This window comes from Hyperolius riggenbachi, chromosome 8, assembly GCF_040937935.1.
Source record: "Hyperolius riggenbachi isolate aHypRig1 chromosome 8, aHypRig1.pri, whole genome shotgun sequence".
NCBI lineage: Eukaryota > Metazoa > Chordata > Amphibia > Anura > Hyperoliidae > Hyperolius > Hyperolius riggenbachi.
In genome coordinates this window covers 110,334,420-110,359,471 of record NC_090653.1, presented here as the reverse complement: position 1 = coordinate 110,359,471, position 25,052 = coordinate 110,334,420, and the positions used below count along the sequence as shown (strand labels likewise).

Here is a 25,052-nt window from a genome sequence, read left to right as displayed (position 1 = left end):
GGCAATCCAAAAGATAAAATCTCTATTACTTTTCTTGTTTATAAATGATCATTCCCCAGTTTACCTGACTCTTATTTGGTACGTTGCCGCAAAAAGGAAGTTGCAGGGCATGCTGGGTTGTCCTTTTTTGCTTCTGTACATTAGTAAAATCTGAGGGGAAATAAAGAAGCAAAAAAGGACAACCCAGCATGCTGTGCAACTTCCTTTGTGCGGCAACGTACCAAATAAGAGTCAGAGAAACTGGGGAATGATCATTTATAAACAAGAAAAGTAATAAAGATTTTAACTTTTGGATTGCTTGGTTAGCATTCGTATTACTTGTTTACCAGATAAAAATAAAGAATTGATTTTTTATTTTATGCCCGACAGTTACACTTTTTAACATGTACTTATACACAATACACAGCGCTGATATGCAATCTGCGATATACTCAATGTGCAAATATATACGATAATAGGTGGTGCACGTTCAATAAAACAATGAATGCAAACTATATTGACTAGAACTGCGCTACACTTGTGATTGCAGTCCTACAACAATGAACAAAAAAAGAGTCCATACAGTGCGGCCAGCACAGTAACAGTCCTCATGTGTTCACAAGCTGCACAGTTAACAGGTGCTTCCGTGTTCCTACACCTCCACCACACCCAACAGGTGGGCACTCACCCTTATTCAATGACCCTCAACCAAGTGGGTCAAAAAGCGCCTGCGGGATACTCAAAGGCGATCCTCAGCCTGTAACGATCCTCTGCTCGCTGCCACTGTATACTCTTCACAAGAATTGCACCTCAAAGTAATAGCACAAGGCTCCCATGGCGTAAAACCATCCAGAAATTTGTTAAAAAGTTAAAAATGCACACTCACATGTTCCACAGCATATACAGGGCATAGAGTTTTACTGGGCTCTCCCCCATACGGTGGCCATCCGGCTGGGCTTTTACATCCACGGATGGAGCCCCTGATGAGTCGATATAACGAATCTAGTCGGGCGGGGACACCAATGAGGAACTAGTGGAGCGCACAGCGTGGAGGCCGCGGCGTGTAGGAACTTGAATATCAAGCGTCCGTGGATGTAAAAGCCCAGCCGGATGGCCACCGTATGGGGGAGAGCCCAGTAAATCTCTATGCCCTGTATATGCTGTGGAACATGTGAGTGTGCATTTTTAACTTTTTAACAAATTTCTGGATGGTTTTACGCCTTGGTTGAGGGTCATTGAATAAGGGTGAGTGCCCACCTGTTGGGTGTGGTGGAGGTGTAGGAACACGGAAGCACCTGTTAACTGTGCATTCATTGTTTTATTGAAGGCGCACCTCCTATTATCGTATATATTTGCACATTGAGTATATCGCAGATTGCATATCAGCGCTGTGTATTGTGTATAAGTACATGTTAAAAAGTGTAACTGTCGGGCATAAAATCAAAAATCAATTCTTTATTTTTATCTGGTAAACAAGTAATACGAATGCCAACCAGGCAATCCAAAAGTTAAAATCTCTATTACTTTTCTTGTTTATAAATGATCATTCCCCAGTTTCTCTGACTCTTATTTGGTACGTTGCCGCACAAAGGAAGTTGCACGGCATGCTGGGTTGTCCTTTTTTGCTTCTTTATTTCTCCTCAGATTTAACTAATGTACAGAAGCAAAAAAGGACAACCCAGCATGCCCTGCAACTTCCTTTTTTTTCTGTAACGCGTACATCGTGCATAAATGCAAGACAATCTCTGTGTCAGCGTTACCACTTCTGTGGAAACTGCATCGTGTTGCACCACCGGTACTGCGGCATGTCTCTCGGGAGACGGGACGTGACACAGAAAGTGTGAGGCTCCCTACACACTGCATGCGATTCCGATTTTATAATCGTTTTTTACATCCGATTCTGGTTTTTACTTGTTACTGCATGCTGCGTTTTTCCTCCGTTTTTCTGTTTATTGCATTCAGGGATAATTGGAATTGCGAATCGGAATCGCAAAATGGATTTGCAGTGTGCAGGGAGCCTAAAAGCGGACTTAAAGTTTAGACATTCGATTTGTTAAACCATGAATATAATAAAAATCTATTTGGAAAAAAAATTGCATTGGTAAGTTTTCCGCTGTTTTATCAATCAGGCTTGATTGGACATGTCCATTCTTTATTCAGTTACGGTACATCTGAACTAAGAGGAATATGTAGCCTGTAATATTTATTTCCTTTTAAACAGTACAGATTACTTGCTGTCCTGCTGATCCACTGCCTTTAACAGTTTTAGCCATAGATCTTGAACAAGCATGCAGCAGATCAGTTGTTTCTGACTGAAGTATGACTGGATAAAGCCACATGCTTGTTTTGGTTGTGTGATTCAGACACTACTACAGGCCAATGTATCAGCAGAACAGCCAGGTAACTGGTATTGTTTAGAAGGAAATAAATATGGCAGCCACCATATCCCTCTCAGTTCAGGTGTCCTTTAAGTGAGTGTGTGTGTGCGGTTTGTGTGTGTCTGTATCACGTGTTCACATAACTTGGGGCCAGTGATGCAATAGATATTTGTTCACATTTCTCCTGAAGTCGCAAGGTGGAGTCGCAAACAGTCAATATTTTTTTATTAGGTTTCTATCAGGAAAATATTGGTTGTACCAAACATCAATCTTTAGGTGCCCAGTGATCCAACTTCCCAAACGATCGACCACTCAATCCAAACTTTGCGTTGGAGCCCACCAACTGAGGGGAAAATAAGCAATCTGATAAGACAAAAAAATGTTGGATCAATGGAACGATTCATAGAATGATCATTCATCATCGATCGACATTCTTGACTTTACCCAATCCAGTCAATCGTACAGTCATTGGTTTGGGGATTGTGCAATTAATAGACACCGTTGCATTGTATAGTTTGACTATAGTAGAATCTTGTTATAGTAAACTCAGTCCTCAGGTTCCAGCAACTGTCTGTATAAATATACAGTACAATGTATGACCAATTCTGATAAAGTAAACTACTTTTCCCGGTTCCTTGCAGTTTACCTTAACGAGATTCTATTGTAGTGGGGATGCTATTTCCTACTTTGTTAATCATTTTTAATATATTAATTGTTAAAAAATATAGAATCTCTTGAAAATGAATTAAAGTGGACCTGAACTCTTGCACAGGACAGAAGGAGAACAGAGAGAATTGCACCCTGTATGTATTTAGAGAGTTTCAGTTTATAAAGCTCCATCATATTCTATGGTATGATACAGCTGTTTATTTTATATTATTATTTATTATGCTGTTGTGTATCTTTTAGAGCAGAGAGGACATTCAGAGTTCAAGTCCGCTTTAATATAAAGGCTCTCTTGAATGCTGATTAATGGTTCTACTCATCAATACATATTTTCTATGAAGTGTGTAATTGTTTTGTGCCTAAGCATGATAACGTTTCTTTCTTCTCTGATGTTCTGCTTGTGTAATCCTCTGAAACCATGTTTTTCTTGTGCTTTCCCTTGCAGGCAATTGTTGATACGCCAACAAGTCCGGTAACAAGTGGCCTTCCTCTTTTCTTTGTTATTACAGTCACAGCTATCAAGCAGGTAATGATATTACCCAGGCACAGGCCTCCATTATGCTGTATGTCATCTGTCAGTTTGGTAATTGCCTTGGCTGTACACAACCATTCAAAAAGGATGCCAAGGACAAAATGGCACCAGGAAAAATGGCTCCTAACTATATTCAACACTTTATTATTATTTATTGTATTTATAAAGCACCAACATATTAGGCAACTCTGCACAACAGATAATTGGGTTAACATAGGTAGGACATACAAGGAACTTACATGAAAACATGACCATGGAAATCTCCTTAATAACAGTAGTTCAGTGTCTTTGGTCAAATTAGAGTCTATTCTAGTTCGCAAGAGTGAAGACGAGGAGATAGCATAATCGAGCTAGAAACACTCAGGGGAGGGCACTGCCAGAGGCTTACAATCTAAAGGGCGGGGGTATAGACAATAGGTGCATCTGTCGAGGGTGCCCAGCAGAACGTATTATGGTACTGATGCTGGGGGGTAGGCAAGCATGAAAAGGTGAGTCTTGAGGGCTTGTTTGAAGGTATTAAAGGTGGGGGCGTGTCTGATGGCTGGTAGTAGCGATTTCCAGAGAGTGGGGCAGACCCATCCTCACCCCCCCCACACACACACACGGTTAACCTTAAACCCCCCCCCCCCCACAGCAAACCTTAAGCATTCACCACATGGCTAACCGTAACTGGTGTTTGTATGTGTCCTACCCCTCCCCTGCCAAAAAATTGGAAAAAAATGTAATTTTCAGGCACAGAGGCCACCCAAATTTTCCCTTATATGCTATATATAAATGGGCACCTACGGTGGTGCTTATTACGCCGATGGTGGGTGCCCAAATTTCCCGGATTGGCTGTAACAATAACTCATTTGTTCATAAGAAGACAACAACCATTCTAAGTAGTAAATTGAGTTCTGCCAGTGACATGATAACTAGCACATGGGGATTACATTTATAGTCTTGCGGCAGCTGGAATGATAGCAGAATATAGCAGAAGTGACAGTTGTTGGGCTGAAAATGTGGGATTTGAAATGAAAGCTTCAATAATCATTTAATCAGCTACTGAAAATAAAGCTAGGTGTCCAAGCAGTCACTTGGTTGCCACAAGGAAATAATCATTTTCAAGCGCTTTTCTCTTAAGGGAACTTAAACTGAATGGTGTATATGTTACGGCCAGAACCCGAAGTCTGGCCACTTCGGGTTCTGGCCGGTCACAATGCGAAGTGGCCGGCTGATTCGGCCAATATACAAAATGGGGATGAATTGCGGACTTTGGCCGGCCAGAACGCGTTGTGACTTAGCGTGGCCGGCCAAGTCCCGAAGTTTCACTCCCCGCCGCCAGCTGCTCTCCTCTCCCTGCTGCCGGGTGTTCCGACACGCACAGTCTCAGCAAGTCCCGCTCAGTTAGTGCGCTCTCCGATGCTGCTCAGCTCTGCTGCCAGGCAAGATTGAGAGCAGCCTGAAAGGACCCGGGCTTCCTCTTCCTCTCTCTCATTCTGCCACTCTCCTGCCGCTGTCAGCTGATTCAGCTGCAAAGTCCCGCTCAGCTCTGCCCGCCGCCAGCTGATTCTGAGAGCGGCCTGAAAGGACCCAGGGCGCCTTTCTTTCATTCTGCTGCCGCTCTCTTGCAAGTACCCATGCGGCCAGCTGCTTTGTCCCCCACCTTCCACCACCTCCTCAGGACCCGAGGGAACAGAGGTGAGGCACGGGGTCAATGAAATCTAATAAAAAGGGGGGGGGGGGGGCGGGAGGTTGGTAACACTGACAATGGAGGGGCAGAGGTGACACATGGGGTGGGGAGAAACAAAAAAGAGGGGTGGACACGGAGAGTGGGGGGGGGGGGGGGATGGCCTGCAGCCACCCTGTACCCACGCCTGTACTCTGATTCTCTGGTCCCCCACTGCGGCTCAGTTTCGCTTTCTTCAGTCGCTGGCCACTGCGCCTGTGTCATCCTGGACGCATGCGTCCTCGTTCACGCTCCCGTGCTTCACAGGTGCAGTAAAAATCCTGTGCAGGACTCTTCCGACGACGAGAGTGTGAACAAGGACGCACGTGGCCAGGGCCGCGCAGGCGGAGTGGCTGTCGACTTACAAGTTGGCAAAAGTGAAATTGAGCTGCAGCAGTGGACCGGAGGATCCTTAAGTACCGTTGCAGGCACAGGGTGGCTGCAGGGGTTGTGGCAGAAGTGAAAAAAAAAAAAGACGTCACAGGTTTCCTTTAATGATCTGAAATTTGTGCATTTTCAATTTTGGACTTTGGCCGACTGACTTTGGCCGGTTCTAGAACTGGCCGGCCAATGTCAGAAATTTCCAGCATTTTGGACTTTGGCCGACGTCAAATCGGCCAGTTCTAGAAACGGCCGGCCAATTCTAGAATTGGCCAATTTCTGGTTTTGGCCGTAACATATACACGCAGCTAGCAAAGTGCTAGCTGCGTGCAACAAAAAAAAATTATGCAAATCGGCCCACCAGGGCCTGAGAAATCCTCTGTGGCGGCTTACCCCGAGCTCAGCTCGGGATTATCCCCCAGAGGGTTAAAGGATACCTGAGATGAGAAGGATATGGAGGCTGCTACATGTATTTACTTTTTAAACAATGCACATTGTCTGGCTGTCCTGCTGATCCTGTTTCCAATGCTTTTAGCTATAGACCCTGAACAAGCATGCAGATGTTTGACTAAAGTTTGATTGGATTTGCCACATGCTTGTTTCAGGTGTGTGATTCAGACACTTCTAATGCATGAGCGATCAACAGGGTGCCAGGCAAGTGGTATTGTTTAAAATGAAATAAATATGGCAGCCTCCAAATCCCTCTCACTTCAGTTGTCCTCTAAAATCCTGTACTCAGTATGCGATTTTCCTGATGATCTTTCAGACGACCAGTGATTTTTGAGTTTGGCAGCTATAGTTTCTGTGAGTTATGGCGTCAGTACAGGTGCACAATGGCGCGAACGATGTTTGGTGGCGATAACTGCCGTGACGGAGGATCATGCCATCGGATCTTTAAGCTCCCTGGCAACTCCACACAAAGTAACGCGATTGCTTGAATTCCCGTTCATACCCTGTTGTCTCGTGTACCCACCGACCGGAAGATGGATCGTGGAACACTCATCAGGTGGATGATGCTTGATCTATCTTCCTCCATCGGGGGTGAGTATTTAGCTTAAAGAGAAACCGTGACCAAGAATTGAACTTCATCCCAATCAGTAGTCGATGCCCCCTTTCCCATAAGAAATCTTTTGTTTTTCTCAAATGGATCATCAGGGGGCTCTGTATGGCTGACAGTGTGGTGAAATGGTGAAACCCCTCCCACAGTGTGATGTCAGGACCATGATCCTAACAGTTTCCTGTCTGTGAACCTCATTGCATAATAACAGCTGTTTACAGCTGGGTCCAACTGCCAAAAAAAGCAAGCAGCATCTCCTTCCACTGACATCACCTACCAGCAGTAAAAATGTCACCATGTGGTAAATGTCAGGATGTAAATTGGAGAGGAAAGATTTTACAATGGGAAAACACTGACTGCTTCATTTTTACAATAATTATGTATAAATGATTTACTTTTTTTATTGTTATTTTCACTGGAGTTCCTCTTTAAGATAGATTTGTTTTCAGAGCGAATAGGGATGTATGACTGCACTATTTCCTATAGCTGTCTGGGAATCTGGCTTTTCATAGCTTTGAAAATCAGCAGACTCATTGTAAAATTCTGACTTGAATTTGAAACTGGTGGAAACTTGCAGAAATAAGTAGCTTTTTGAACAGCAGAGAGGGTTTGATAGGAATCTGGCTGTGGCATTCTACAATTACGCTAGGGGGATCAGATCTTTTTCTGGTGACCCTATAAATAGGATATTACAGTAATCCAAGCAGCATGTTACAAATGCATGAATTGGCTTAGGTGAGATGACAAATGTAGCTTTTGCTATGAACCTCAGATAGAATAATAAGGATTTGAGAACAGGTGATACCCGCTGTCGGAGTGGTAACTTTCTATCAGGCATCACCCTGAGTTATGCACAGAGTCTCTGCTCTTGAATGTATCTCCCATAATAGCTTGAAATGAGCTGAATTTTGTAATGTATCCATTATATGTGGGCCACCCCGGTTTAGCCTCACCAACTGTTGTCAATCTAGTTTTGAAGTTCCTTCAGACAAGTGTTGATGGGTCCTGTAGACTTGGCTTGAAGGAAAGATTCAGTTGTGTATCATCAGTCTATCACCTATTCAGTAGTATGTATTGTGTTTCCTAGTTGTAGTATGCAGCCTGAAACCAGTGGGACTTTATCATAAGTCAGTAAGGTTGTGCTGGAATAGTGGGAAGCTATACATACCTTCACTGAGCTACCAGACAGGAAGGATTTTAACAGACCAGGATCATTGTTTAGGGGCTCAGTCTGGTTTTGGACGTATGCAATGCTTTCTCCTTAGTTTTCTCCTTGTTGATATTTTTACATTTTGTAAATATAATGCCTTTTGTATGTCCAGCAAGCAAGAAAAAACACAAAATTATTTTGATTGTACTTTTTCTACTACTTTTGATACTTTTTCACTTGCAAAATGCTGAAAGGTCATTTTAAAGAGAAGTTGTAAAATGATCACCTAGGAGAAAACTTAGGAGAAAAGGTGAATAGCATATGTGCCACAGCCTTGGAGTTACCATTTGAGAGTTTGTTGTAATGTCTTTTGCAGTTGTAAGGAGTCTAGGTAGGTTAGGCACAAGACCAGTGGCGTAGCTAAGGAGCTTTGGGCCCCGATGCAAGTTTTACAATGGGGCCCTCCAAACACTATATATTTTACAATTGATACGGCGCTCCAAAACCTGCCAATATCAACTACAGTGTCAGAGGTACAAGAAGGGAATGGGGAACAGCTTGTTAGTGATTACCACTATTCAAAGTATCTATACAAGTGATTATTATGAGCGCAGGACCAATAGAAAGCTAATACTGAAGTTGAGGGAGGGCCCTTCGGGGCCCCTCTGGCCCAAGGGCCCTGATACGGTCGCAACCTCTGCACCCCCTATTGCTACGCCCCTGCACAAGACAAAAACACATTCAGTGCAGGTGCAGGACGGCACCTGAAAACTCAAGACATAAAATGGGCCTGGAAAATAGCATAAATAGAATGAAGAATGCAATAAGTAGCGAGTTTGAATCTTGGCTAGATGAAATGTTGTGAGAAAATATATATAGGCTAACTAACTTGCAAAAAAAAAAAAAGTATAAACATGCAAATGGGTTTGTCACTATATAGAATTTGGAAGACAAAAGTTTGCTTTCTTCAACCTGAATTATTGCAAATACTTTCTGTTTTGAGTTATCTCCGAGACATCTCCCAGTGGATCATTGCTGAAATGCGCAAATCACCCATTGTTGTCCCTGTGAGATAAACACACCTCCAGATCCACTGGAATGTGATGTGTCAGCTTATTACAGATAAAAAAGTTTGCATTTGTGTATCAGCGCCAAGGAAACAAAGTGGCAAATTGTTATTACGGACTCAGAGCCATGCTAATCCAACATGCATGCATACAGGCTGTTTCGGATTGGTTGATATTTGTCAGTGCACAGCATGGATTAATGTGGCATTATGGAGTAGGACTTGAAACACCCAGAGTTATAGACTACCCAGCAAGCTCATGGTGAACCAGAACACCTAGGAGTGTGTAAGAGGCTACGATGGACCAAAAAACCCTCTTCCTAAAATGCTATGCAAAACAAAAGTTTGCTTTCTTAAAACAGGAGGTATTTGCAATAATTCAGGTTGGAGTAAATTTCATTGAGTCACTTCCAACTTTATCTGATGTAAAGTTGGTCTTCTTGCCTCAGCCCAGTCCTTGCCACTAGTGGAGACCACATATTTACTGCATATTTCTCAAGTTTTGGCAATGAAACTCGGCCTCTTCAATGTAAAAAAATGTAAAAAACAGCTAAACTTTTAATAATAAATATTGTTAAAGAAGTATTTGTGGAGTGGAAGAAGATTGATCTGAGTATCACTGCTCTAAACTGCTGTGGCCTGGATGTGTCGGTGTATCTGTAATGCATTGGTATTATCCTAACCGATTCAGGCACTGGAGTGACACTATTCATTTTTGTGCTAGTTATCCGTCGGTGCTTATTAAAAATATTGTAATTTCCTCAGTCAATCGTTATCTCTAATATGTTTAGGAATTGAGGAATTTGAACTTCTGCTAGAGGTAGATAATTGTTGGCTCAGGTTCATCTGTAAGGGTTAAGATACATCTTGACATAGGTTAGATAAAGGAGGAGGTTAAAGGACAACTGAAGTGAGAGGGATAATGAGGCTGCCATATTAATTTCCATTTCAGCAATACCAGTTGCCTGGCTGTCCTGCTGATCCTCTGCCTTGAATACTTTTGGCTATAGACCCTGAACAAGCATGCAGCAGATCAGGTGTTTCTGACATTGTTAGATCTGACAAGATTAGCTGCATGCTTGTTTCTAGTGGGATTCAGACGCTACTGCAGCCAAATGTATCAGCAGGACTGCTGGGCAAACGGTGTTGTTTAAGAGGAAATAAATATGGCGACCTCCATATTCTTCCCACTACAGGTGTCCTTTAAGGATAGGCACAAGAGTGGAAGATGGGTATGGTTAGGCTAATCAGGAAGGTAGTATTAAGGGAGGGATTTTAGTCAGCCTTATGCACATGGCTGGGGATGAGGTTTATAAGGCTAGGGAAACAGGTGGCTTGGGAGAATGGTTAGGGGCCATGGAGGATTCCTAAAGTTAGAAGTTTCAGCACCCCATGCTCACCATCCTAATGACAAGACACCCACTTTATCAGAGCCACATTCTGGATGCAAGTAAGAAACAGGACTAGCAATACAATCTGTTTAGCAGTGACAGATAGAAAAACTCAGTGTTTCTAAATAAAATAAGTGAAAACAAAACGCACTGAGACACTTTAAACATTGAAACAGGTGTGATTTTACTGGTGAAAAGGAACCTGTTAAAGAGGAACTCCAGTGAAAATAATTTAATATAAAAAGGTGCTTAATTTTTACAATAATTATGTATACATGATTTAGTCAGAGTTTGCTCATTGTAAAATCTTTCCTCTCCCAGATTCACATTCTGACATGTATTACATGGTGACATTGTTACTGTGGGCAGATTATGTAGCTGTTCTGGCTTTAACAGACAGCTATAAACAGCCATTTCCTGTGTGTGTCATTGTTACATTGTGGCAGTTTGCCCAGAGTACCGTACGGTACCAGAGCCTCTTCTGGGAGGGGTTTCAGCACAAAATCAGTCATACAGCGCCCCCTGATGGTCTGTTTGTGAAAATCATTATATTTTTCATGTAAAAGTGGGTATCAGCTACTGATTGGGATAAAGTTCAATTCTTGGTCGGAGTTTCTCTTTAAGAACACTGTATACTTTTGCTGTTTAACTGTCCCCCTCCCTCCCTCCCATGCAGAGGTTACCAGGAGCCCACTACTTGCTAGAAATAGGACTAGTTTTGTGGCCAGAAACATGACTGGTTATGATGCTACAGAAATGTTTTCTGCCATGGCAGTGGCCGTATTTCTTGAATCTGTGAGGTGGAGTGTCCAGTCCTAGATACAATTATTGGATATTATGTTTTGGCTATTCTCATATCTGTATTGCGCTTGTCAACGTTACTCCTCTGATTACTTAATTACTTCTTTTTCCCCTCAGGGTTATGAAGACTGGTTAAGACATCGGGCAGATAGGGAGGTTAACAAGACTCCTGTGTATATCATTGAGAATTCTAAACGAGTCAAAAATGAAAGTGAAAAAATCAAGGTACTAAACATAAAAATTGTGATAAACATTAGCCGTTCATAGCCCATTGTGATTTTTTTTTTTTTTTTTTTTTTTTTTTTTTTTTTTTTTATATATAGATTTAACTGATGTTTTTTGACAGTTCTGATTGGCCAGGCCTGCCTGTTTGTATGTTGAATGTGTAGACATGGATGCATGTTTCATAGATCTGCATTTATTTTAGTTACAAAGCTGCCAGTGTGAAGTATCTGTTCCACCCATTGCAATATTCTATGGCAGTTTCATTGTATATTAAAAGTTGACTGCAATTTAGAAGTGGTCATTATAGTGACCATTTCACTTTTTCACACAAAAGGCGGGGTTCACACTCAGGGCAAAAACAAATGGGTTCCCGCAAAGCACACTGATGGAAGAACTGACTTGTTGGCAAATCCTGCGCTGTCCATCTGTAGTATTCATTTTAAATAGGTCTGTTGTGTCCATAGTGATGGCAGAACACAAAATCCTTACGCTGCATGGCTTTTCCAGGCATCTGATAGAATCGTATCTATGAAATGTATCAATTTTCTGGACACCACCATTACATGGATACAGTGGGTTGCACATTGGATCCGTTGTAAAGTTCTTTCCAGGGAGTGGTTTTGTAAAGCGTAAAGGGAAAAAAGGAGACTCCTCCATGTGGAGTTGGACTTGTCAAATCTCCGGCTGATTTTTACTACTTACTTTGATAGAGCTTAAAACAATTTATAGTGCATCTTACCCTGTGTCAAATGTATGTATAATAAATTCCACCATTCTGTGTAACGTTCCTAACTGTATAGTTACAGCTAACCTCTAATGACCTTTACAGCAAGTTTCACTCATAACAAAGTATGACAGTGTCATTTGTTCCTTGTCATTAGTTGCTTCCCAGTGTGTGAGCCTTCAAGAAACTGCCGTGACCTCTGGGTTATGATATATACAACCTTTTTCCTGGCACAGACAAGTGCTGATGTGTCCAGTGATCCATAGTAACTGATTTAATCTCAGATTACTGATAAGATAAGCGATTTGTTGCAGTGGGTTACGTATGCAGAGCTGCATACTTACAACCAAATCCTGATTATTACAAAAAAAGTGACAAATCTGCTTCATAGACTTTATATAAATCTGTAGGGAAAAAACTGCCCCGGGGTGGGGGTACTTACCTTGGCAGTAAAAAGCCTCTGGATCCTAATGATGCTTCCCTCGTCCTCCTCAGCCAGCCAGATCCAGCATCAAGTCCCTCGAGCACTGCAGAGCTATAATATTTGCACACGCCTGTGCTTGTGCACTAGTGGCTCTCAGCTCAGGCTCCAAAGGGCAATAGCTGGGCGCAATCAGGTCTGCTCTACTTGCGCAGTCAGCTCATGTTGCCAGTAGGGCGACCCATTTGGGCTCCATGTCTGCCGGACCCCGTAGGGATACTGCGTTTGCGCGAGGCTCCCAACCAGCGGATCATCAGAGATCCCAGCACTGGATCTCCTCTGGTGAGGACGGGGAAGCCTCTTTATCATCCAGAGGCTTCACCCTCCTTAGGTAAGTACCTTCAAGGGGCATTTTTTTTCCTTTCAGGTACACTTTTTAATATGTTTAAATAAAAAATTCCTTTCTCGCATGTTTTCTATGCAGCTCCTATTATTTTGTTTCCCAGTTTGCTTATGGAGGAAGTTCTTCCAAAATTGATATTTCATTTTGTTGTAGATGGATGGTTCTCTGCAGAAGTCAGATATCCTATTATGGCAACATATACAGACAAGTTTGCCAATTGTGTTGGCATGGACAGGCTACAGCTTAAATCATTTTGATTGCCAATTCATAATAAAACTGTAGCATCAAGAAATGCTTTGGAAAAACAGGCATTTAAGTAGTAAGTCACCATTATGGTATTGAAGAATCTATCGTTGAATTTGTTTAGCCCAAGGGGGTTGTCTTTAGCCCTAAATGTGTGCTATGATGGGATTTGCATTCCCATAGCATCACTTCCTCCATGCCTGTGGCCTAATAGTTGAGGGCCAGCTTTTTTCTAATGCTAGGCATAAACTATAACGTTTGTAGTGGAACAGGTAAAAAATTCATATCTTTCACATACTATTTATTTGGTCCCCCCCCCCCACAATTTTGATAAGCTCGTATAAAAGGACAGAACAATCCTATGCACAGGGACTTTTGCCGGCTTTGATTGGAATTCTATCCCTTAAGTGACAGTTTGGGGCCAGCTTCAGTGCTAACGCATCATAAGCCCAGGGGCTAGCAGCAACATGAAAAGAAAAACCCATATATATCCAGGCACATCCCCTCTAGTTAGGACATTTAAATAAGTTATTAAGGAAAGGGAGGTGCTAAGGTGGGTGTAACCAGAAAAATAGCATAAAACCCCAAAACAACAAATTAACTCTTTGCACACTCGCATGCAAATATTCAAACTAATGCATTCACAGATTCACTCATCCAGGCACCATTGTTATCCCTACGATTACCTGGGTACCTCTGCGCAGTGTAGGTGACTAAGCAAGAGAATGCATTCCTTTTTGAACGAAGACCCCGGCTTTTAACTTGGCTGTAGAGATAACCGTGGTGCCTGGATGAGTGAGTCTGTGAATACATTTGTTTGAATATTGCATGCGAGTGTGCGAAGGGTTTATTTATTTTTTGCTGGGAGCAACATGTCTGTTGCTATGAAGAGCAAACCCAAAGTCCTGGAGTGGCATACCTTGCCCGGGAGTTGGGTGCGGAACCTGGGTGCTTGGCCACATCACCCCAACATCAACAGTATTGGATAAAGTTCAGTCCGCACACCTTCATTCAAATGCAGTTTCTTTGTTTATTGCATTAGTAAGCACAAGCTTAACAATTGTTTCGGACCACAAGGGGTCTCCTCCTTCAGAAAAGTGCACACTAAAAGTACGTACTTTTCTGAAGAAGGGGACCTCTTGTGGCCCCCCAAAAATTGCTAAGCTTGTGCAACCTGCGGCATTACCACAAAGCAGTGTCCGGCAGGTGAGGCGAGTAGAACAGTACACTCAGGCATTGGATATCACTGAAGTTGTTGTAGGCCGGATCTTTAGGCAATGTCAGGTGCGGGCTCCCATACAAAAATTACATTCCTCTTTGAAGCCTTTCTTAGTTGGCTGCCATGGCCAAGTTAATCTAGTTATATATGCAAGGCTTTAAAGAGAATCTGTACTCTAAAATTCTTACAATAAAAAGCATACCATTCTATTCATTATGTTCTCCTGGGGCCCTCTATGCTTTTTCTGCCACTCCCTGCTGCAATCCTGGCTTGTAATTGCCAGTTTTAGGCAGTGTTTACAAACAAAAGACATGGCTGCTAACCAGCATGTGATAGGCTGAGAGAAGCTCAGTCTGTGACTCCTACAGAGTCTGGAGGGGGCATGGAGAGGGTGTGTATAGCTTCTTCCTATCACAAGCAGAGCAGCACATTCCAGCCTGAGCCGACACAGCTGACAAAGGAGAGAAGATTAGATTATATAACAGAGATAATACAGCCACTGTGCAACTAGGAAAGGCTGCAGTAAGACAGGCCACATTAGAACAGGTATAGGAACTTATAGGATAGAAGAAAGGCTGAAAATGTTGTTACAGAGTCTCTTTAAAGTGATTAGTAAGGTTTCATCTGGGCACCCTTAAGCTTTGTACATACACTAGAAAATCCCCAGCCAAAATAACCAGATTGGGCCATCTCAGCCCACAATCTAAATTGCACAGTTGCCCCACAGTGGCTACTTGACTAACAATTGCATTGTGCCCTTTTCTCCTGACACCTCTCACTCCTTCGCCAATCGTCATCCCTCCTCCTCTGACCATAGAACAGTGCACACTGTTTGGCTGTAGGTAAGCCATGGTGGCCACCCCATAATGGGTGGGGGAGCTACCAAAACTACTGCTAGACAGCTACCATGGGATTCTCTGGGGAAGGGGGGGGGGGGCACAGGAGAAAACATGGCTTTATAAGAAAAGGATGCTGCTTTGCTTACCTAGAAATAACATTTTTACTTACTCACAAGATAAATGAGTAGGGTGAGTATAGATGCCCTTTAAGAAAAACTGCTATAAACATGTCTTGAGACCAAGTAATAAGCCTGAATCCATTAAATATGCATGATGTACGTCTTTTGCTCATCCTGGATTTTGAGATACCAATTGCCAGTAATCGGGTCAGTTCATAAAGCCTCTTTACTGGTGTTCTAATCATTTCCCAACATAGTTACTTATTTGCATAGGTCTTTTTTATTTCTCAATATTTTTTTCACTAAGCTGTTTATTCTTATTTCACCAGCAGCAAAAGCTGTGCATATTAAAATAAGCTTGCGCTTAATTTAACAATGAAATCTTAAATTGCCAATTAAATTCTTCAAGATCAGTAACAGATGTTATGTGATAAGGTCTAAGCTTGTCCTTTATCTGTCATTGTTAAACTTTTATTGTGAAGACGAGAGAGCAAGAAACTGAGAGCAGGGCAAAGGAGGATAGTTGTGTACATGTAATCAAGCGCCAGGAAATTTGGGAGCAGGATAAATCAATTACTATTCCCTCTCCAGGCCGCCATTGACACTGGGGAAAATGTATTCCGCTTCCAGCTATTGCTGGCAGCCGAATTAAGCTGTTTTATCATAATTTGGGCTCCGTCTCTTGACTGTGCCCAAATTACCAACCGGGTGCCTTTATAGCCGTAAATCATATTACGGCCTACGTCGGTGAACACATTTCCAGTGCCGGTTTTTGCCTGACTCAGGATAATTTACCCACTCGGCAGAATACAAAAATCTACGCAAATTTGAACTGAGGAAAAAAAACACCAGATGCTTACATTGGTAGAGGGAAGTCTCCACTATCCCTCCACTGCGGACCAGGATCCTCTGCTTCTTGTCAGTGGCTCTTCCCTCCATATACGAATGCGGTCACCCTGTGCAAGCTCTAGTGGGGTTCACACCTATGCAGTAACACAGAGAGAAAAAAATCCATGGACAAGCAGCTCCGTCCTACTGTACAGGTGTGGGCCATACTTTGCACCTGCACAGTGCGGCCACGCTTGTACATGCCAATAAGCAATTTTTGATGTTAAAGTCCCAGCGCAGGAATGGAGGGGTGTAAAAAGATTGGGGAAGCCTCTGAACTATCCAAAAGGCTTTCCTCTACTGAGGTATCTAATCTTTTTTTTTTTCTTTTTTGCTCTACTTTATGTACCCTTTAACGAAAAGATTTTTCTAACCTAATTCATGTCATTGTATACAAATCCACATAATTATTGTGTAGTAACTGATAGCAGACTAGCAGTGGGGAGGTTTTATAAACTTTTTTTTTTTTTTCCACAAGGTTTCAAGCGTTTATGACAAATGCTGTTTTTATTGCAGTTCGGCTTTTATTTTTCATGCTCTGCAGCAATGAAGCAATACCACATGAATCCTTAAAAAAAGAATGCAATACCTCATGGGTACTTAAAATAAGAAATCCGTCATTAAAATAACGTGCAAAGTGAAACCTTTAAATTGACAAAAGAATTTATGATGTGTCTGTCAGTGAAATATTACCAGTGAGGAAATAGAACATACGTAATAACACATTATTTGTGCGTTGTATTTGATCAATAAAAGCAATTTATAAATTCTCTGGGACACATTGAAATGAATTCTTTTTTTTTTTTTATTAATTTATTTTGTGTTCTCCCCATGTGATAATAAACTAAAATATTTAACGGAAAGAAAGCTACCTCTGCCCCACCTCCAGAACAGTGATTTTCATGTCCATACACAATGGAGTTATATTCATTTCAGTTAAAAGGAACCTTTAACTGAACAGGAGGAGCCATGAGTGGCTGCGAGGGCACAGGATGGCTGCAGGGGGCTGGTAGATGCCCCAGGTAAGTGAAACAATTTTTTTTTTATAGTGTTAAGGTTCCCTTTAAATATAAACACAGTGGTTATGACAGAATCTTTGAAAAATGTCCTTAGTGCTAAGGGGTTGATTCACAAAAGCGTGATAACTGATAGCACGGCAGTTATCACGCGATCTGCCGCACACGAAGGTGCAAAGGATTACGTTCGCGTGTAAATGAAGGTTTGCGCGCGACCATGTGCGCATTTGCGTGTGAACGTACGCAAGCCTTCGTTTATCACGCGATCGTAATCCATTACGCGTGGCAGGTCGCATGATAACTGCCATGCTATCAGTTATCACGCTTTTGTGAATCAAGCCTCATGTGAGATGCAGCTAGGGCCTGAGCACACTGATGCAGTTGTGTCCTCTTTTCAGTCACACATCAATGTTACAGGATGCTGAAAAGCGGGCAGAAGTGGACACAACTGCGTTAGTGGGCTCAGGCTCCAAGTTTTGGTGCACTGCACTAAGCGTGCATTAAAGTGTACCAGAGCTGAACAAATCTAAAGAATCGATACTTACCCGCAGCTTCCTCCAGCATCATAAGCACGTGTGAGTCCCTCGCCGTCCTCCCATGGTCTGACGTTCAGCCGCAATCAGCCCTAGTAACTGGCTCAGTTGCGTCAGTCGAGGTCTTCTGCACATGACGTTCAGCATGCGCAGAAGTCCCTCGCAGGAGGACCGTGACGGACTCACACGTGCTTATGGGGTTGGAGGAAGCCGCGGGTAAGTATCAATTCTTTAGATTTTTTTTTTTTTTTTTCAGCTCTGGTTTACTTTAGACATGGTAACATGAAAGTCCATCAGTGAGTTGCTGAACAGTGCATTTCAACTCATTGGGAGTGATTAAAACTCATAGAAATACATGCTGTGTGCTTTTCATCTTAGGGATCATGCAGATAAGCCCATGAATCAGCTGGTTTCCTTTTCCTCTACAGCACTCCGCAGTGGTTTGGCAGTAAATCTCATAGGCATGTGTGTACATGCATGGAAACGTGCAATAAAATGCACAAAAACTCACTGACATTCATGTGTTTTGACATTCATTTTAATGCATTTCAAAGAGATCTGCACTGATGCATGCCTTTTTGTTGTCTGGTTTAATCTTTTTGACAAAAAGACAGATCAAATAAAACCCCAAAAATTGCACTATTTTTTTTTTTTTTACAATGGACATTAATATTCAGAAGAAAGGTTTGTGCTTGTAGGTATGTCATCCCCAAGAGAGTAGTCCTTCCTTCGATAATGATAAATCAGTAGACAGTAAGGAAGATAACTGCATATGCATGGCTAGAGGGAATAAACAGAATATTACATTTGCATGTCTGTTAAGGGTGCCCATACAAAACTCTATTTTCAGCATCGTTTTCCGGCCAATTTGATCATAATGATTGAATCTGCCACAACATGGCCACACGATCAATCGTTTTGATCCACTTCTTGCCAAAATCAGTTGAAACTATTGGGCATGTTGGTAAATCGGCTCGTTAGGGTGTGCGGTGCTAACCACGTAATATTTCCCATCGACCAATTGACTCTGAGTCTGGAACACTCACCAAGGGCCCGGTGGGGCCGGAGAACATTACGTGGTGGGAGGGGTGCCAAGGCAGGTGTAGTAGGCAGTGCTAGGATGATATCCAACAGATTTCACACTGAAACTCATTGGAAATCTGTCAGCAGTATGTGGAGAGGCAAGAGATCTCTCTATGAACAGATTCCATCAGAGAGGGATCTACCTCGTTGATCTGGTGGCAGATTGAGAAATGTATGACCACCTTAAAGGAATACTATCGATACCCAAGTGTTCTAAAATGACAGTGTGCAAATAATGTCTAAGTAGCTGTGTAAACATTTTCCTACTTTTCATGTTAAATATCAGAGGCAAAAACTGTAATTTATTGGGGGTAGAATTTAGCTATATTGGGGCAAATCAATTGCAGAAGGGGTGTCTGCTTCAATGCACAGCCAGAGTTGCATATCAGACTACAGAAAGCAAATATCAAACATATCAAACTCTGAAAGCAAAAACAGTATGGAAAGCTGTGAGAATTAGTTACATTTCCTCTGCTCTCTTCTGACACTTCAGTTAGAAACACAGGAGCTGCAGCTGTTAGGAGCTCTCTTCTCTGTCACACACAGAGCTACACTGATCAAGTGTGAGGGGAATTTCCCCTCTCCTCATGACTCAGTCAGCCGTCAGTTTTGGCGTCAGTAAAGATTGAAAGTATTTTGCTAACAGTAAACAATGAAGTTGCTACTAAAATGTATACACCAGTACTTAGCAGCACTTCCCAAACAATTCCTGTGTCAATTGAAAAAAAAATATGTGAATCGATCGTATTCCTTTAAGAACGACAGGAAGTACAAAAAATAAATGATCATTAAATGGACTGTCCGAGTCAGCCAATTATCAATGCACACATAGCATGCATTTTTCATGATCACTTTTAAAATCTGGGCCATGTGAATCTGCAACATTAGCCTCTTGTCATGGCATTTATGCTATTCAGTTTGCCTTCCTACCTCAGTTTTTATTCAGTTTAGCTTATGACAAAAAAAAAAACACCTAGAAATGTTTAGTTTGTGGATTCAAGGTTAATGTCTGGTACACCTGATGCAATCCCGTCAGATTAATGGTCGAAAAGATAATTTGACAAGTTTGATCTGATTTCTGATCATTTTGCTGATTGATTTTGTATAGAAGTGATTGGAAATCGAAAGTTATCGATTTGACTGTCAATCTGATGGGAAATTGCATTGTGTGTACCAGGCATTAGATGTTGCATGATTCAGCCCACCAGAGTCTGGAGTAACTGAAACACAGGTGTGTGTTAGATTGCTCCTTAAAAGCTGGCTTTGGAGTGATTGTATACATTTGCTTAATGCCACAAAAAATGATCCTATTTACCCAGTTAGTACTTGACTTTTTAAAGGACAGGTCCGGGCAGGGGGAGAGAGATCTTCTTACATAGTGCTTCCTCCAGCCCCTGGCAGCCAAGCTGTCCTTCGCCGCAGCTCTAATGTGTCCCGTCCATTGCAAATGCTAACATCGGCCGTGCCACTCACGATCACATGACCTGGAGCGTTCTACGCAGGCGCAGCGCACTATTGTGCCTTAGCCGGGCACTTCCTTCCACGGGAGTGCGACTGCAAGCGATGCGCAGGTACAGAAGGTGCCCACCTGGCGAGGTCGGCATCTGCAACTGAGGGGACACCGGAGCTGCGGTGAGGGACAGATCAGCTGCCAGGGGCTGGAGGAAGCCCCAGGTAAGTACTGGCAGATCCTTTTTTTTTTTTTTTTCTCCTTGAATCTTTCTTTTAACTAAAGAAATCTGGCAAGCCTAGTAGGTGGACAGTGTTTTATTTTCTAAAGTGAAAAACTGATTTTCTGTTCTATTTATATTTGTAACAAAGTCCTCGCCAACCTGAATTGCATGAACAAAAAAAATAAGAATCATTTTTGTATAGCTTGTTTCAGTTTCTAGGTATAAACTCCCTTATTGTGATTGTATGTTAAAGGTTGGTGACATAGTAGAAGTGAGAGACGATGAGACGTTCCCTTGTGACCTAATCCTGCTGTCCTCCAGCTTTCCTGATGGTTCCTGCACTGTTACTACAGCCAGTCTCGATGGAGAATCTAACTTCAAGGTATTTCCCAACACTTGTCATTATAAATTATAAGCATTTTGTGTCAGTGCCACATTAGTGTTGTGCTTTCCTCCTTCCTTTGTTTTTGCTTGTTTACAATATTTAATAGCTTTGGATCTCCAGGCAGATTTGGTGTGATGCAACACACACACTTTAGCACAATACAGTTTTTGTTTTGTTCTTTTTTTGGTTTGTTAAGGTAAAAAGTTCACATATATACATCTTACTTATGTAATGTATATCCCTTAGTTGCCCATTGGTCCAAATTTCAGCGATAAAAGGTAAAATTGACCTGGTTGCAACTCCTCTTCCCAGCCACATTGATTCCGGGAAGTTACCTATAAAGTCTTAATATGCAGCACACACGGTTTCTTCTAAAGACATTTTTGAAGGTCTGAGAAAGAAAGGGACTTGTCTGTAACAGTCATAAAAGGGTTCGAAAGTAATCTCTACGGAATACCTAGATAGCTCATGGTGACCCAGAATTCACATTTTTTTCCCTCAAAAACTACAAGGTGTTTTTGAAAAAAAAAATGTTTGATTTGTTCAGTCAGAATCAAACTTCAAATTTTCAGCCCCGGTGTAGGGTCATTTGTAAGTTGGGGACTACCTGTTTATTAAGACATTGCTTGCTTATCAAGGCAAAAGTTTGCAGAAGCACATGACCGCGAAAGGCTTAAATCATCAAATCGGGACTCGATCCCTCAGGGCGACATCACCGGCCGACCTGTACAGACTTATGTCAGCGTGCATGCGTGACATCTCGAGGCGGGTGGGAGATTGTCGCAGACATTGCGATCAGGCATCGCGAGGGTGAGTTGATCTGCTGTGCGGATCGCTTGGGGGGAGGGGCCTGCTGTACACATTCCTATCCGCTTAGGCGGTTGTTATGAGCTGCTTTAGGCATGTGTACAGGGCTTTAGTGCAAACTAAATATGACCCTATAGGAGTCCAGATTGCAGAGGAAAAATAGAGAGAAAAAGAAAGAAAGAGAAAATAATGTCCGCATGTTTTCCTTAGTGCTATTTATAACTGATTTCTTTGAATCCTATTAAGCCCAGCTTTTTCGAATGATTTTTTTTTACTCCTGTTCATTACATAAAGAATAGCTTTTAGGGAAGGTTTTATGAAGGAATGTACACACTCTTTTATCATCCCGGCTACCACTTGTTGGTTCTGAGTGAATATTTTTTTTAAATTTCGGTCATATTTTGCTCTATGTGAGTCCATTTTTGTTTTATTATTGATTGGCGCCATTCCAGTACAGATTTGCCACCACATAATACTTGAAGATGTCTGGTGCAGCTGATCCTTCTTCATGGCTGATAATGTTCTACCAAATTCTTGCAGGTTTACCTGTCCAGATAGAATTTTGAAATAATTAATAGTGGCTAACCATGTATGCGGGATTTCTATAGGAATGTTTTGTATTAAGAATAGAGCTTTGGGTAAAATCCATTTTAATAATGGCTATATGTCCGATACTGTTAAAACAGGGCCTATCCCAAGTCATGAGCATTTTTGAAAAATCGCTGAGTGTGATTGAAGTTTTCGATGAGTGGAGCAGACTCTACATATTTTTTGTACCCAAATAATCTATGCTCTTCTGGGCATCCTTGTACTTTATAACTGAGTTAGCCATCTTCAATATCTCCTTTTTACAACCAAAATTGAGGATATAGGATTTTCCTTCATTTTTATTTTTTTTAATTTGAGCAGGGTGAGAATTTCTGAAATATTGCTGACATCTTTTTTTGATTGACTCTAAATCTATCAATGGCAATATTATATCATCAGCATACACCATTAACTTGGTCTCTGGATCTTTAGATGTTAAGCCATTTATTTTAAAGTCTTGTATACTTATATTGCTAAGCAGTGAAGCGGACTGAGGGCATCCTTGGCATAAACCGTTACTAACTTTAAATCCACTAGCTTAAATGTCCATTAATGTTGACACTGGCTGATTGGTTTACGTAGAGGTTTTCAGTTATATTTATAAAATAGTCACCCAGCTCAAACGTTAAGGCTGCAAAAAGAAATTCCCTCGTTAGCCGATCAAAGGCCTTTTCTGCATCCAGAGATATTAAAATAGCCTTTATTCATTTTTGCTTACATGTTGTTATAAAATAGTTCACCACCATGAAGTTATTCCCCATTTGTCTACCACTCCTAAAACCATTCTGTAGAGGGCCTAACAGACTTTCCATGTGCACCTCTAGATGAATGGATAGGATCTTTGCATACAATTTTACGTCACAATTGAAAAGAGATATTGGCCTATAATTTACACAATTAATTTGGATCTTTGCCTGTTTTTGGAATCAATGTTATTATGGCTTTATTTATTAAATTTGTGAAAACCTAAACTTTTCCATTTTTATTCACCATTACACAAAAAGGCTTGGCAAGTGCATTCATAAATATTTTATAAAATTCACTCATAAGTCCTTTAGGCCATGAACTTTTTTTTTTTTTCTTCTTCTTCTTAATTCCTTAACCCATTCAGGTTCCGTGGTTTTCACGAGAGAAATGTTCACCTCCCATTCATTAGCCTATAACTTTATCACTACTTATCACAATGAACTGATCTATATCTTGTTTTTTCCGCCACCAATTAGGCTTTCTTTGGGGGGTACATTTTGCTAAGAGCCACTTTACTGTAAACGCATTTTAACAGGAAGAATAAGAAAAAAATGGAAAAATTCATTATTTCTCAGTTTTCAGCCATTATAGTTTTAAAATAATACATGCCTCCATAATTAAAACTCACGTATTGTATATGCCCATATGTCCCGGTTATTACACCGTTAAAATTATGTCCCTATCACAATGTATGGCGACAATATTTTATTTGGAAATAAAGGTGCATTTTTTCCATTTTGCATCCATCACTATTAACAAGTTTAAAATAAAAAAAATATAGAAATATTTCATCTTTACATTGATATTTAAAAAGTTTAGACCCTTAGGTAAATATTTACATGTTTTTTTTTTTTATTGTAATGGTTTTTTTTATTTATAGTAAACATTTTATTTGGGTAGTTTTGGGAGGGTGGGGGGTAAACAATAGATTTATAATGTAAATGTGTGTTGATTTTAATTCATTTCTATTTTCAGGTGTAGTATTACTTTTTGGCCACAAGATGGCGGCCATGAGTTTGTTTACATGACGTCACTCTAAGCGTAACATACGCTTAGAGTGGCGCATCAGGAAGTGACTGGCCAGAAAAGGCGCAGCTTCCGAGAGAAGCTGTCGCTTTTTCAGTGGGGGAGAGGAATCAGTGATCGGACTTCATAGTCCGATACATTGATTCCCTGACTACCGAATCCGCGGCCGGGAGTGCGCGTGCACGCGCGCGATCGCCCGCGGGGGCGCGCGGTAGCGCACATGGTTTCTGGACGTAGTTTCTACGTCCAGAAACCAAAATAGGTTAAAGAGAAACCGTGACCAAGAATTGAACATCATCCCAATCAATGGCTTATACCACTTTTCCCATGAGAAATCTTTTCCTTTTCACAAACTGATCATCAGAGGGCTCTGTATGGCTGATATTGTGGTGAAACACCTCTCAGGCCTGGAACCCACTACAAATTTCAAAACTCTATCACAATCGCTATCGTTTTTATTCAGAGTTTTGTAAGCGATTTCATGAGCGTTTTCCAGCACTTTTGGGGGAGATTTTAAAAAGTGTAAGCTTTTTGCCAGCGATTGTGTAGCGATTTGCGATTTTAATTCTGATTGGTCCTTTCAATGTATCAGAATTTTATTACAGCTTGCAATCGCACTCAAATCGCTATGTGTAGCGATTCATGAGTTATTTGCCAGCGCTTCAATACATTACATTGAAGCGCAAACGCTCCCAAAATGCTGCATGTCCTGCGATTGCGATTTTGCTAATCGCAATCGGTACTTTGGAATTTGTTACATTTATTTACATTGGCAGAGCGTTTAAGGAAAGCGCTAGCGATTTAAAGCGCTCCCTAAATGCTCAAAAAATCGCTCTAGTGGGTTCCAGCCCTCACAGTGTGATATCCGGACCATGGTCCTGACCATTTCCTGTATGTGAACCTCATTGCATTGTGGGAAATAACAGCTGTTTACAGCTGGGTCAAACTGCCCAAAAAAACAAGCAGCATCTCCTTCCACTGACATCACCTGCCAGCAGTAAAAA

General features: G+C 41.6%; 1 protein-coding gene across 8 annotated transcripts in view; it reads left to right on the top strand.

The window, feature by feature from the left end:
* The window catches only part of ATP11C (ATPase phospholipid transporting 11C), a 293,155-nt gene that overhangs the window by 114,267 nt on the left and 153,836 nt on the right, over positions 1-25,052 (top strand). For all 8 annotated transcript variants that reach the window (XM_068251002.1, XM_068251001.1, XM_068251005.1 and 5 more), the window contains exons 4-6: positions 3,469-3,549; positions 11,227-11,334; positions 20,749-20,877. In XM_068251002.1, coding sequence (XP_068107103.1) covers positions 3,469-3,549; positions 11,227-11,334; positions 20,749-20,877 — 318 coding nt within the window. The remainder of the gene's footprint in view (positions 1-3,468; positions 3,550-11,226; positions 11,335-20,748; positions 20,878-25,052) is intronic.